At 37.2% G+C, this 15,952-nt stretch overlaps 1 protein-coding gene across 1 annotated transcript; it reads right to left on the bottom strand.

The window, feature by feature from the left end:
- Window positions 1-12,201: 12,201 nt before the first annotated feature.
- LOC127130117 (uncharacterized) lies at window positions 12,202-15,608 on the bottom strand. The gene is made up of 4 exons (XM_051059182.1): window positions 15,520-15,608; window positions 12,808-13,054; window positions 12,382-12,594; window positions 12,202-12,285 (listed from the first exon to the last, which is right to left on the bottom strand). The coding sequence occupies exons 1-4, from the start codon at window positions 15,606-15,608 to the stop codon at window positions 12,202-12,204; spliced, it is 633 nt and encodes a 210-aa protein (XP_050915139.1).
- Between the last annotated feature and the right edge of the window lie 344 nt (window positions 15,609-15,952).

Here is a 15,952-nt window from a genome sequence, read left to right as displayed (position 1 = left end):
ATTTAGTTACAATTTTTTTTTCTTTAAGGATAGAGTCTCTTTCAAGGTGTAAACCTAATTTGTTCACATGTCTCGAAGTATATTTAGTTAATTAATTAATTAAAACATTATGATTGAATATTGGACCATTGCTTTTTTTATAGTATTGGACCATTGCTATTTGATGGAAATTTTTATCATTTGGTGGAAATTTTTGTCTTGACATGAAATCACTTGGTGGAATTCTCATTCGTAGTTTGTAAAAAATCAAACATGATTTTGATTATAAATAGTTTGTTTTAGATATTTTTTAAAACAATATTTTTATAATATTATATATTTTTATTAAAAAAAAGTCTTATAACATTTTTTTTAAATGTTAAATAAAAAGTTGGTTTAAATAATTATTTTTAAAATATTATTTTAGATAATTAATCTTTTTTCTATAATATTTTTTTTAATATTAAAATTTCAAAAAATTACTTAAGTTTAAAACTATTTTCAATAACTTTTCATAAAAATATTTTGAAATACGTTTTTTTTAATAGTAACTTTGACTTTATTTTGATCTTTAATAATGAATATTCATATTATAAGATGTTAAATTATTCTTTTAATTTATAAAAAATAAATTTAAAAAACTTTTAATGAAGTTTTTATGAAAAGCCTTTTTTAAAAGTAGAAAAAAAATATTTTCTTAAAGATAAAATAACCAGGCTCTATATCATCATCGATTTGTCATTAAGGTCATTTCAACTGACCAACATAAGTTCATTTTTTTTACACCATCAACATAAGTTCATTTAATCACCCTTTTTCACGTTTAATTAAGTTGTTCTCTTGGGCGGAAAAACATGTGCCCCATCTGTGCTCCTTTTTACAACTTCGTTGGAATCAATTAAAAAAAACAATTAATAAGACAAGTATAACAGTTAAAAAAAAATGCATCTAAGACTTGTGTTAAGAATGACAAAAAAAAAAGAAAGGAAAAATAAGTAATTTGAAATAAAATAACAGTACTATTAGTCACATGTATTCGTTTTTTCCCCTCTTATTTCTTGATTGGTTTTTGAGTTATTTTAGGTTTTTTAAGACACAAACAAAATATCAATAATCTTTGTCGTTACAAAAACTCTCCAGAAGTTATCATACGATTTTTATTTTTATTTTTATTTTGAAAAGTTTAACTAATGGAATATCTCTGCTTTCGCATGGGTAACATTATCATGTAATAATAAAGAGTAAATATATCAACATATATGTATAATGCTTAAATAAAGAAAGAAAGATTAACAAAGTGGAATGAAATTAAATTATTGCCACAATTAAATTGCATTGGATTTCACTAAAAGAAATTGATAACTTGACAACATAAGAGTAATATCTTAATTATGTTCAAAATAAAAGTGCAATTTTAACATATCTTTCAAACAAATAACAAAAAAGCCACAAAAGTATATGAGTCTTCAAGTTGCCTTCAAAAAGTACACTTGAAAACAAAATAATATAAATTATATAACAATGTATTCAATGTTTCCTATTGAGGAATTTAGTATATAGATGAATTAAAATGATATACCTATTATATGTTGTGAAAAACTTCCTTGAATATTGAAGGTGAGAAAAACAAGAAAGGGGGGTTTGAATTGTTTTAGGAAATAAAAGCTTTTTCAAAAAATAAGAACACACAGAATTTTATACTGGTTCGTTTAGGAAACAAAGCTACTCCAGTCCACTCGGCCAAGGTGATTTCGCCTTCAAAAAGGACTTAATCCACTAATCTTGAAAGATTATACAACCAAACGTCTAAGAGAATGATCTCTTAGTCATCTCAAGTATACATACTACGCCAGAGTCACTTGAGGAACAAAAGCAATTTAGTAAAATAAATTTGTAATAGAAGGTGCTTCTAAGAGTAAGCAAGTATTACAACAAAGTATTTTAGCAAGAGTTTTCACGTATGAGCAGCAGCTCGTGAAAATTGAGAGAGAATATGAATGACTTTTTCTGTGCGTTGAGTTGTATCTCTCAATGAGGTAGGTTGTCCTTTATATAGTAGTGAGAAGGATCGTTGGAGCGATGACAGAATATTGGTCTTTGATGAGCATTCAATGTCATTACTTCTGTGTTTCTTGCCATAACCATTTTGTCTCCCTGAATAACTTCTTTCTTAAAATACTTCCTTTCCATATTGAGAAATTCTTTCCGTTACTCTTTCTGGATTTGGTGAATCTTCCTCAGAGTCTTGTTGTATCGGAGTCATTCTTCAGAAGGCGATCATGTCTGAATTCATCAGAGCTTCTCAGAGTATTAGTCTTCTAGATCATCAGAACTAAGACCAGTGAATGTTAGAGCTTCTGGTTCTTTTTACTGTCTTGCTTTGCTCAGATTCAGAACTTCTTGGGTGCACTTCTTCCTCAGATGCGTATGATCTTCTAGCACTTTGTATCTGATCAGTGTTTGTATCTGATAAAGTGATCAGAGTCCTTCGTTGCTGTTCAGAGTTCTGCACACTTAGAAAAATTTCGTTAGGGTGCCATTTTTGGTTTCATCCTTTGTTATCATCAAAATCCTGGGATTCTATTGTAGAACTAATTTTGTTCTTACAATCTCCCCCTTTTTTATGATGACAAAACAATTTAAATTCAGAGATGAAACATTTTTAGATAAGAGTTTTAGATCAGATGGAAGTGAGCTCCCCCTGAGATAAGTCTGGGAGTTCAGAAGTTCTTATCGGACCTTCCATGATATGGTGTTTCTAGCTACTCTCCTGCAAATTTCTAAGTCAAAAATTAGAAACAATGTTTGCAGAGTTCTGATAGGAGTTAGATATGTTTTCATCAGAGCTGTTTTTAGTTCTCCCCCTTTTTATCAGAATCAAAAAGACTTAGTGAAAAATAATGAGCAAAAAGATATATATAGATATACACAGATAACAGGTACAACGGCCAGAAACACAGATAACAGGTACATCGGCCAGAAACGCAGAAAAACAAGAATGCAGAGAACAACAAGCAAATCAGAGCAACAAGCAAATCAGAGCAACAAGCAACAAGAAAAGAACACATAAACAAGTCCTAGGTGCCTAAGGGTTTGGAGGTGGAGGCATCCTCTAGAGCAGCTGAGTCAGCAGATTCTGAATGTTGACATTTACTGAGTCTTGTTGATCCAATCTGGCTCGGACTTCCTGCTGTTCTTTCTCAAGTTCTTCAAGAGTCTTTAGAACCAAAGGGACAAAAGTGGAGGACTCCCCCTGAGTCAGAGCATCATGTTCTACCCTGGTGCCAGACTTTTCAGCTAGGCGTGCTTCAGCTTCAGCAGCAACTTTGGCTTGTGCTTCAGCTTCAGCGGCAGCAGCGGCATCATCTAGAGCTTTGGCTTCAGCTTCCTTGATCCTTTGCAGTTCTTCTTACTTGGATTTCTCTTCTGCTTCTTTGCGTGCTCGCTCCTCAGCTTCTCTGGCTAGGCGCTCCTGAAGTCTGACCTCAGCGTGTCTGATGAAGTCGTTGCGGACTTGCTCAGAGAGGCCCTTCAGTTTAAAGGCTTCAGAGGTCATCCAACTAATCACTCTGTTCCAGTGAGTCCTTACAACGGAAGGATCATCACTGATGCCAGAGTTGATGGTCAGAGACTTGACCTTGTCAACTGAAGTTTCTGCAAACACCATTATTGCTTCCTCAAGGGTTGGAAGGGTGTTTTCAGGTTCAGGGGCTAGGGGTGGAGAAGTGGGAGGGCTTAGGTTGAGTGTGGGAGTTTGTGGTTCAACAGATGTATTTGGTGGGGGCATGTCAGAGTTGGGTGGTTGTGTTTCAGCGTGAATTGTTTCAGATGGTGGAGGGTCAGATGTGGTTGTGTTTGGGTCTTCTGTGGGTGATGAGGTGACTTCTGGTTCAGGAATGGGTTGTGTTGGCTGTTGAGAGGCCAGAGCACGTGTTTGGAGCTGAGCCAGAGTTAGGGAGTGAGGGTCAGATGTTTTAGTGTCTGAGGAAAGGTTATAGTAGGGTGGTGATTCTGGAGAAGAAGATGAGGAAGGTGAAGTTGTTTCGTTTAGCATTTCTGCTTCCGAAATGGATAAAGAGGTGGTGGCCAGGTTAAATTTTTGAGAGGGTTGGTTAGATGGTCTAGTGGTTGAGGGAGGAGTTTCTGAGTTAGTGTATATGGGTGTTGGTTGAGGGATAAAGGAAGCAATGGGTTTAATTTGTACATAAGGAGGGAGAGAGACAGACTTACTAGAAGATCCAGTCAGAGGTACTGGAGGTCTTGATCCAGAGGATTCTCCCAGCTTTGCTTTCTTCGCCTTCTCAGATGGTCCTCGTGGTCGCTTCATGAAGTCTGGAGGACATTCTGGCAGCCAGTCTAAGTTGAAGTCTGAGAACTCTACTCCTTGTTTTTGCAGATCATCTAAATAATACATGACTACCTCTGGAGGGTCGATCTTTGAGAACAGATAGAGTTCATTTGGAATCTTTCTCTGATCTTTAAGAGCTTCCCAGGAGGTGTCCAGAGTAGGTTTGACCCTTACTTGATTCAGAATCCCCATGCTCTTCAGATTGCGGGCGTTCAGAGCTCTTCCAGTGTCGATCATCACGTCTTCCATGAGTCTAAATTGAATCAGATGATCCACGAGACCGCTTTCAATCAGAACGTTAGAGATGAGTCTGCCCAAAGGAATATAGTTTTTGGGCTTCATGTTGTTTCTGGTATCTCTCACAGAGTCTCTGAGATACTTGAAGAGGAGTGCTGGGAGGCAGAGCTTCAGACCCTTGTGGATGCAGTACAGAATGCACTTCTGGTCTATGTTGATGTAGTCTGAGGAGTTGGAAGCTGGGCGATGATGGATGGTGCCCAAAATGATCTTCAGTCAGACCCGGAGGTTCTGATGTAGTTCCTTGTTCTTAGAGTGTTTTCCTTCGGCGTTCTGTTGGAAGATCGTTGGATTAATCTCATGGGACAGATACTTTTCCCTAGGATTAATGTTGTAAATTCTTCTTCCTCCAGCTTTCTCCATGCCCAAAAGAGCAGCAATGAACTTCTCAGTGATCACCATCTTGACTCCCAGAACATAGGAGACGATGTAGTGATCGTCAGCGTCAGCGAATCTCCAGAATTCCTTAACCAGGTTTGTGTAAACTGGACCATAGAGACGTTGGAAGTAGTTTCCCCAACCTTGATTCTTCAGTTCTTCAGTGAGGTCAACACCGTTCCTTCGCATGTTTTCAAAATCCACCAGTGATTCACACAAAACTTCCAGTTTCTTAAAAGGTGTTACAAGGTGGATATGAGGCTCACGATCAAGAATGTGAGGTTCTTTGTAGATGGGAGTGGAGACGACACCGGTAACAACTGGGTTTGGAGTGCTTGAACTTGGACTTTGCTCGTTGGAATTCATCTGTTGAGAGAAGTTATACACTGATTGTTGTTGAGAATCCATGAATGTTGTTGAAGAACTGGGTTGAATGTTGGAGAACTTGAATGCACGCTGCAGGAATGCCTTGAGGGAGAAAAGAACTTGCAAGAAGGTTAAGAGTGTTTGTGAGAGTGAAAAATGTGCGATGTGTGAAGAGAAGAGTTTAAATACCCAAATTAGGGTGCATGCAAAACGACACACAAAACATGAGTTTAGCACAAAAACCAAGTATGCACGTTAGAGGGAGAATGATTACAGCTCATAAATGATGTCTAATCCCAACAGTCAGTACACTGCTCGAGGAGATCTCAAGAGATTGTTTCTTGATTACTGCTAGACAGCTGTCTAGAAGTTCCAAGGTCAGACGCAAGGTGCTCCATGTGTTTGTTTTATCTGATCTTCAGGAATACTAAAGGGTTGGTTCCTGGAGATTTCTAACTCATATGACTTCTAACTGGTAGGAGTATCAGAGTCAGATGCAAAATCCACTTTGTTTACATCAGAATCTTATTTTGCAAACTCAGAGGCACATTTTATTCAGGACAATTTTGAATGTTCAGATTCTTTAAGATGAAGAGGAATCTATCTTCAGCAAGGGGTTTGGTAAAGATGTCCGCCCATTGATGGTCTGTATCAATGAATTTTAACATTACTACCCCTTTCTGAACATAGTCTCTAATGAAATGATGTTTTATTTCTATGTGCTTGGCTCTGGAGTGCAAAATAGGATTCTTGCTTAAACAAATGGCAGCAATATTGTCACAGAAGATAGGAATGTTACTCTCAAAGATTTGAAGATCCTCTAGTTGATTCTTCATCCAGAGCATCTGGGTAGTGCATAGTGATGCTGAAATGTATTCCGCTTCTGCAATAGACAAGGCTATGGTTGATTGTCTTTTGCTGGCCCAGGATATCAGATTCTTTCCCAAGAGCTGACAATTTCCAGATGTACTTTTTCGTTCCATTCTGTCTCCTGCGTAATCTGCATCACAAAAACCAGATAGTCTATACTCTAATGTTTTCTCACACATCAGGCCCAGGTTAGGAGTTCCTTTCAGATATCTGAGTATTCTCTTAACGGCTGTTAAATGAGATTCTCTAGGATCTGATTGGAATCTGGCACAGAGACAAACACCAAATAGAATATCAGGACGATAGAGCTTCTGACAAACCTTTTGACTGACTTCTTCTTTTTCCAGAATGCAAGTTGGATGCATGGGTGTCTTAGCAGGTTTACATTCTGCCATTTCAAATTTCTTCAGAATGTCCTTTATGTATTTACTTTGATGAACGTAGGTGACTTCTGAAGCTTGATTGATCTGAATTCCTAGAAAGAACTTTAGTTCTTGCATTAAGCTCATTTCGAATTCTGCCTGGATTAACTTAGAGAATTCTTGACATACAGAGGAGTTAGTTGAACCAAAAATGATATCATCAACGTATATCTGGCATATCATGAGATCATTATTAATGTTTTTACAGAAGAGTGTAGAGTCAACTTTCCCTCTGATAAAATCATGTTCCAGAAGAAAATTACTTAATCTTTCATACCAAGCTCTGGGAGCTTGTTTTAGTCCATATAAAGATTTCTTAAGTTTAAAAACGTGTTCTGGACAATTTGAATTTTCAAAACCTGGAGGTTGATTGACATACACTTCTTCTGATATATACCCATTAAGAAATGCACTCTTGACATCCATTTGATATAGTTTGATAGAATGATTTACAGCAAATGAAACAAGTAAGCGAATAGATTCTAACCTGACGACTGGGGCAAAGGTTTCATTATAGTCAATGCCTTCTTGTTGACTGTACCCTTGAGCCACTAGTCGAGCTTTGTTTCTGACAACTTCTCCTTTATCATTCAGCTTGTTTCTGAACACCCATCTGGTTCCGATAATGTGAGCGCCTTTAGGTTTAGGAACAAGATCCCATACGTCATTTTTTGTGAATTGATCTAGCTCTTCTTGCATGGCTAGAACCCAGTCGCTATCTTGAAGTGCCTCATCATAGGAAGTAGGCTCGATCAGAGATACTAGTCCCAGAGGAGTTTCTTCAGGTACCTTGAAGGTTGACCTAGTTCGGATAAGTTCATCCTTGCTTCCCAGAATTAACTCTTCAGATATGTTGAGGCGACTTTTAGCTTTCTTTGGGATTGCTGGGGATTTATTTCTTACTGAAGTTTGAGTAGCAGATGCTTCAGGTGCTTTGATCTTCTCGTCAGAACCTGCAAGAGTAATCTCCATATCTGCAAATTTCTCAACTAGCTTTGACTTTTCAGGGTCAAGCTTATCATCGAATCTGACATGAATTGATTCTTCCATAATTTTGGTTTCTGTATTATATACTCTGTAGCCTTTAGAGCATTCTGAGTATCCTAACATAATACCTTTTTGTGCTTTAGAATCAAACTTGTTCAGATGTTCTTTAGTATTTAGAATAAAGCAGGAACATCCAAAAGGATGAAAATAAGAAATGTTGGGTTTTCTTTCTTTACATAGTTCATAGGGAGTCTTCTCCTGAATAGGTCTTATGGAGATTCTATTCTGAATATAACACGCTGTATTTACTGCTTCAGCCCAAAAGTGCATAGCCACATTTGTTTCATTGATCATGGTTCTGGCCATCTCTTGGAGTGTCCTATTCTTCCTCTCTACAACTCCATTTTGTTGTGGAGTTCTAGGGCAGGAGAAATCATAGGATATTCCATTATAGTCAAATAATTCCTCAAAAAACAAATTTCCCGCCATGATCACTTCTGACTCTGATGATTTTAGAGTCAAATTCGTTTTGCACTTTGGAACAGAAGCTAGTGAATAAAGAGTGAGACTCAGTCTTGTGCTTTAAGAATTTTACCCATGTCCAGTGACTAAAATCATCAACAATAACTAGTCCATATTTCTTTCCATTGACTGATGTTGTTTTCACAGGACCAAATAAGTCAATGTGAAGAAGTTCCAGAGGCTTAGAGGTAGAAACAATATTTTTCTTTTTAAAAGATGATTTTGAAAATTTTCCTTTCTGACATGCTTCACATAGAGCATCTGAAGAGAACTTCAGCTTAGGTAGACCTCTGACTAACTCGACTTTATTTAGCTGAGATAACTTTCTCATGCTAATGTGGCCCAAGCGTCTATGCCATACCCATTGCTCTTCATGAACATACATTAAACATTTTACATTTTGTTCTTTTAAATCCGAAAGATTTATAAATATTGTTTTTCCTCTTGCCAGTGAATAGGACAGATCCATTGTTTTGATTTATGGCTTTACATGTTTTTTGATTGAAGATTACATCATACCCGTTATCACTTAATTGACTTATTAATAACAGATTATGCATTAATCCTTCTACATAGAGAACATCAGATATAGAGGGAAGAGTACCATTACCAATAGTTCCGGAGCCTCTAATCCTTCCTTTCTGATCTCCTCTGAAGCCTACGAATCCAGCATCTTTAAGTTCCAGGTTCTGGAACATATACTTTCTTCCCGTCATGTGTCGCGAGCATCCAGAGTCCAGGTACCATGACTGGTGTTTTAACTCTGCTGCATAAGATATCTGCGACATAAACAATCTTATCATTTAGTACCCAGAATCTTTTGGGTCCTTTGTGATTAGTTTTCCCAGAGTTTCTTAACACTTTGGGTTTTCTAGCATTATTAAATCGTTGTGCTTGTGTATGTGTATAATGATAGGAAAATGGAGATTTAGGTTGGTCATTAGTAGAAGTTTTATCTTCACTAGGATCATACCCAATTCCTCTTCTATTGTTCTGACTGACCCCATAAATCATGGATGCCATTCTGCTCCTCTCTATCCCATTTTTCAGAAACTTTTAAAAAGATTTTTCATATTCATAAATTATTGTGTTTGAAGTTTGTGGAGCTTGAGATAACGCTTCTCCAAGTTTTGAGCAATTTTTCTTTGTCGAATCTCTTTCTAATATCAAGGTTCTGTTTTCATCTTTTAGTTCTAAAATTGTTATCTCAAGTTTACCACATTCTTCTAGAGTTTCTTCAAGCACACCTTTTACAGCCTTAAATTTTTGTTTGAGTTTCTGATATGAGTTTAGAGTTTCAGATAGACATGATTCTACGTCAGATCGAGAAAGTTCAGAAAATACCTCTTCGGATTCAGATTCTTCATCTGAAGTATTCTTGGATGTGGTAGCCATGAGTGCCACATTTGCCTGTTCATCAGAGTCTGATTCTGATGAGTCAGATTCACTCTCGTCCCAGGTAGCCATCAGTCCCTTTTTGGTTCTGAAGGAATTTTTCTTGAAGTTCTCTTTTCTGGAACTATCTTTCTTCAACTTGGGACATTCGTTTCTGTAATGACCTGTTTCCTTACATTCATAACACGTAACATCTTTGTTAGATTTACCTTTTGAGGTTGATTCTGATCGATCTCCTTTGGATCTTAGTTTTCTAAAGTTATTATTCCTTTTTCTCTAGAGTTGTTTTACTCTTCTGGTCAGAAGGGATAATTCTTCCTCGTCGTCAGAATCTTCTTTTTCAGAGTCATCAATTTCTTCTACAGCCTGGAAGGCTTTGTTTCTGTCAGACTTGCGCCTTTCTAATCTGGACTTTAGTGCTACAGACTTGATCTTCTTCTGAGGCTCATCTTCCTCCAGTTCTATCTCATGACTTCTGAGTGAACTGACAAGTTCTTCAAGGCTGATGTTGTTCAGATCCTTTGATAGCTTTAAGGCTGTGACCATGGGTCTCCATTTCTTTGGCAAGCTTCTGACTATCTTTTTGACATGGTCCGCAATTGTATATCCTTTATCTAGCACTTTGAGACCTGCAATTAGAGTTTGAAATCTAGAAAACATTACCTCTACAGCTTCATCATCCTCCATTTTGAAGGCTTCATATTTCTGGATTAGAGCCAGAGCCTTTGTTTCTTTGACTTGAGAGTTTCCTTCATGAGTCATCCCCAGGGAGTCAAGTATTTCTTTAGTTGTTTCCCTGTTGGTGATTTTTTCATACTCATTGTAGGATATGGCATTGAGAAGTATCGTTCTGGCTTTGTGATGATTCTTGAATTCACGCTTCTGATCATCTGTCATTTTGCTTCTGGGAATGGCAACTCCAGCATCTGTTACAGGTGGTATGTATCCAACTGTGACAATGTCCAAGAGATCAGCGTCGTAGCCCAGAAAGAAACTTTCAATTCTATCTTTCCAATAATTGAATTTCTCTCCATCAAAGACTGGAGGCTTAGCGTTGTAACTATCTCTTTCATTAGTGTTGGCCATAGTTTTTCTCGTTCTGGATCTCTCTACACTGTTAAGTGTTTGATTAGAAAATCAATAACAGAGCCGAAGCTCTGATACCAACTAAAGGTGAGAAAAACAAGAAAGGGGGTTCGAATTGTTTTAGAAAATAAAAGCTTTTTCAAAAAATAAGAACACACAAAATTTTATACTGGTTTGCTTAGGAAACAAAGCTACTCCAGTCCACCCAACCAAGGTGATTTCGCCTTCAAAAAGGACTTAATCCACTAATCTTGAAAGATTATACAACCAAACGTCTAAGAGAATGATCTCTTAGTCCTCTCAAGTATACATACTACGCCAGAGTCACTTGAGGAACAAAAGCAATTTAGTAAAATAAATTTGTAATAGAAGGTGCTTCTAAGAGTAAGCAAGTATTACAGCAAAGTATTTTAGCAAGAGTTTTCACGTATGAGCAGCAGCTCGTGAAAATTGAGAGAGAATATGAATGACTTTTTCTGTGCGTTGAGTTGTATCTCTCAATGAGGTAGGTTGTCCTTTATATAGTAGTGAGAAGGACCGTTCAAGTGATGACAGAATATTGGTCTTTGATGAGCATTCGATGTCATTACTTTTGTGTTTCTTGCCATAACCATTTTGTCTCCCTGAATAACTTCTTTCTTAAAATACTTCCTTTCCATATTGAGAAATTCTTTCCGTTACTCTTTCTGGATTTGGTGAATCTTCCTCAGAGTCTTGTTGTATCGGAGTCATTCTTCAGAAGGCGGTCATGTCTGAATTCATCAGAGCTTCTCAGAGTACTAGTCTTCTAGATCATTAGAACTAAGACCAGTGGATGTTAGAGCTTCTGGTTCTTTTTACTGTCTTGCTTTGCTCAGATTCAGAACTTCTTGGGCGCACTTCTTCCTCAGATGTGTCTGATCTTCTAGCACTTTGTATCTGATCAGTGTTTGTATCTGATAAAGTGATCAGAGTCCTTCGTTGTTGTTCAGAGTTCTGCACACTTAGAAAATTTTCGTTAGGGTGCCATTTTTGGTTCCATCCTTTGTTATCATCAAAATCCTGGAATTCTATTGTAGAACTAATTTTGTTCTTACAAATATAACCTTAGTGGTGGTTGTTTTTGGAAGCTTGTCTTTATCATGAATCAAAATGTTAAGACCTTATGTAGTCTTAACTCGAGACATTGCCACATACAATTAACCATGACTAAAAACATCATTTGGCAAGTATAAACCAACATTGTCTAATGATTGCCTTGAGATTTATTAATTGTCATAGCAAAAGAAACAATAATGGGGAATTGTTTTTTCACCGATTTAAATGACCATGGTAAGTGTGACGGGGACAAATACATTCTAGGAATATAAATGATGTTACCTATATTATTTCCAGAAGTGATCTTAGCTTCAATGACATGATTAACAAACCTTGTTACAGTGAGTCTTGTATCATTGCATAAACCTTCAGATTGGTCTAAATTGTGCATCAACATAATAGTGACACCAATCTTCAATTTCATTGAATGATTAGGCAATCCAGAAGTTTTCAGAGCATTTATAAATTCAGGAGTCAAGTGCTCAAATGCATCAAAATTTGTAGTTGCAGATCTATCAATAGAATCATTACTAAAGTGCTAGTATTCCTTTTCTTTTCCTATAAATGTAAAATAACGTACCAATGTAAAAACAATATAAATAGAACGTATATTATTTTTATAGCATTAAAAAATTGAAACAACAATTTTTGTACCTGGAAGAAGATTCGTGATGTATTGATAACTTCAATCGTTGAAGTCAAGATTGCACGACTTTGCAGATAGTTGGGATCATGGGAGTTATGAATGAGATCGAGATAGGTACTGCCAACAATAGCCTCAATAGGATGTGAAAAATTAGAAATTAGAAACTCTTCAGGAATTGAAATGTCAACATAATCATCGTTTGGCTCAGAAAAAATGCGGACCTTCAATATCAATATTTACTCAGAAAAAAAACGGACCTCCTCTTTATTAGAAGTAGCTATACTACTTTGAAGGCACATATTTTGTTTAAGCTTGAGTTCTTTGCATTCATCTTATATATAAGAGGCATTGGTTGTTGCATAAATAATATCTGATCTACTACCTCTTGGAACAATAGGGAGAATTTGTCTAAAGTCACCATCAAGAACTATTACTTTGCCTCCAAATAGTTTCTTAGAGGCCTCGGGATTTTCACTCATAATGTCTTTCAAAGATTTATCAAGAGTCTTAAAGCAAAACTTGTTAGCCATTGGAGCCTCATCCCATATAATAATATCAGTCAACTGTAAAAGCTCAGCAAGTTCATCCTTTTTGTTAATGTTGCAAATTGAAGATTCCAATGTAGGGACGGGAATCTTAAACCTAGAATAAGTTGTTCTTCCACCTAGTAACTGTCGCAACCTAAAAAATAGTGTGCGAAAAAACAACCGGCAAAAAAAGAAATGACAGAAGAGTCGCCACCGTGCGTTATTTATCCCAAAGGAGGGAAAGGAAACGCTCGAAGTAAACCTGGGAGAAAGAAAGGAAAAGACAAGGTCTCGCAACCAAATCTTGGGTTCGGGAGCCGGTTATGCGAAGGGAAGGTATTAGCACCCCTATACATCCGTAGTACTCTACAGGATCCACTTTTGTTGTTCTTGTCTAAAGGATGTGGGTTTATCTAATGTACTATTTACTAAAAAGGGGGTTAAAATAAAATGACTCGCACGGATGTCGCACCCACTGCATACGTATCTCATCTGAATATGAGAATCAGAGTCTTCGTAGCTCGGCTACCTATGGGTTAAGGAGGAGTGTGCTCGCTAAGACATCGCGTCTTATGCCTACGTATCTCATCTGGAATGAGAATCAGAGCAAGCCGTAGTTCGGCTAACTACGGGTTAAGGGTTTGGATGAACAACGTTACTACGCAATCTACCGGATGCTCGACCTTTGGAGACTCACTCGCCTGTAGTAGAAGGAGTTAACGTGTTCTTAGGAGAAGGAAAATCAATGAGTTGGTTTGTGTTTTTAGGAATGCTCATGCAAAAAGGAAGTCCTAGACGAAGGAACAGTGCTACCTTAATGGACATGCAAACGGGAGACTATACGAAGCCTAGCATCCTATGGGGAGACGATCACACCATACAAAACAAACATGCATAAAGTAAAATGCCAACAAGGGGGCTCAAACATACATGGGTAGGGCTTTAGTCAAGAGGGGTCATATCATCCTCGGTAAACAAGCCATGGAAGGGTAATCAAACGTGCTCTTAACCACTGACATTGAACGTCAGGGTGAGCAGATCAAAAGGGTAATGAGGATAAGACCTCATAGCTCTTAACCCTGGACGGGGTGAGCTCATGACAAAAAGTGGGGATTCAGAAAGGTGGAACCCTCTCCACTGACTGACCGGACAAAAGATCTTGGGCTTTTGTTCTGAAGTATCAACACGTAGTGTGATCTTAAAGAACGACGCACTGAATAACGGGGGATTGACTACTAATCCCTTTTATCCGTCAATTGCCTCTTCATGGAGGTCTTTAGCACTGATGCCCCTTTTTGGAGGTCTTTGGGCACAAAAGTAAACACACGAAAACATTTCCTCCTATCGAGGTCTTCCAGCTAAGAAAGCGGTAAAATGCGGGAAAATAAAGGGATCAAGAGATCTACCACATGGATAAAGATCCGAAGCAACAACAATTAAAGAAACAAGAAACCCAGAGATCTCTCAAGCTAGCACCATCAAGGAAAACAAGTCAGTACAGGTAATCGGAATAGACCTCCAGATGGTATCCCACAAATAAAGTGGAATGCCAAGCAAGCTATCCTTTCAGGAGTAATGTGAGCCCTCACAAAAAAACTCAACAAACAGGTTAGAGTGACAAGATGGGGTGCAATCAAGAGTTGCCCCAAATCAAAATGTAACCACATGAATCATGCCATTAAAATTCACAAAAAGAGCTCATAAAAAGTAACCAAGTGTAGGAGGCCTAAACCTCTTGTCAAACACATGCATCAAAAGGGTATCAAAATTCAAAGTCAGGGGAAAGGATCCACACATCAAGACATGACATACATACTAAAACATGTGCCCACATGCAAAACCTAACGATAATACCTCATACATTCAGAGCATTCAAATTGAAAGCATAGAGTAATGGAAATAGGGCAAACCTGATTGGAGAGATCGGATGACATTGAATTGCCCGGTTGGGTTTGCAAAGCAATCTGAGGGTTTATATGAGGTAGAGTAGGTTCTTTGCAGATGAGTTCCTTTCAGTCTCTGGAGGTTGCTCTGAACTCTGTTAGCTCTTCTCTCACTATCTTTTTCCCAGGGTTTCTTGGGATATGGAAGTCTAAAATTTATAACCTGATTTTTGTAACTTTGTGGGCTCAAAAAGAGAGAGGTCCAAGTCCAAGATTTTTCTGTTATATTTTATTTATTTATTTATTTATTTTATTTATTTATTTATTATTTTTCGTTTTTCGGTTTTTCATTTTTTTTTCAAAACGCGTGGGCTTCGCCTAGGGAGCATGACAGTTCAAGAAATTCCTCTGAGCGTAGGTGATTCTGGTGGCTTTTCTTGGGACTCGCTAGGCGATCCATTCTGCCCGCCTAGCGAGCATGACAGCTCATGAACAAACTTTTGCTCCTTCAAGATTAACGTTTTGACTGATGAATAGACCCCATTTGAACATGTTGGAAGTATCTCAAGCCATTCCCTTGTGTTGACTGATCACCCATATAGAACCCACAAAGTTCCTTGGATGATATTCAAGCTTCTTGGATCAAATTCCGATTGACACGATGAAATGCAATATGAAATGTTAAATGACCTAAAAATGAATGCATGAATGAGGGGGGCAAATTTTGAGGTATTACAGTAACAACAAACTTTCTATCCCACTTGATGCAACATGAAATATAATTCTCCTTTTAGAACGGAGTGTTGCTGCCAAAGTGTTCCACATAAATGTTTTACATATTCTACCATAGCCATATAAAAAAACACTTCACCATTTCATCTTTCAACTGTCTCCATCACTTCTAAATATATGTGTTTCTGCTCTCCTGTAAATATAATTGTTGTGATATTATAATTAGTATGACATGTAGAATAATAATGGTATAAAGGCATTAAGAAATATATAATGAGATAAATAGCTTAAAAGCATTATGAAATATGAAATAAGTAATGTATTTAGTAATGTAAGAAATATAAACATGAAAGTATTATGAAATATGGAATAAGTAATGTATTTAGCAATGTAAGAAATGTAAACATGAAAATAATGTCTTAATAGAATGAGAAGGG

This window comes from Lathyrus oleraceus, chromosome 3 (assembly GCF_024323335.1).
Source record: "Lathyrus oleraceus cultivar Zhongwan6 chromosome 3, CAAS_Psat_ZW6_1.0, whole genome shotgun sequence".
Taxonomy (NCBI): domain Eukaryota; kingdom Viridiplantae; phylum Streptophyta; class Magnoliopsida; order Fabales; family Fabaceae; genus Lathyrus; species Lathyrus oleraceus.
The sequence above is the reverse complement of the archived record's forward strand: the minus strand, read 5'-3'. Positions and strand labels throughout refer to the sequence as shown.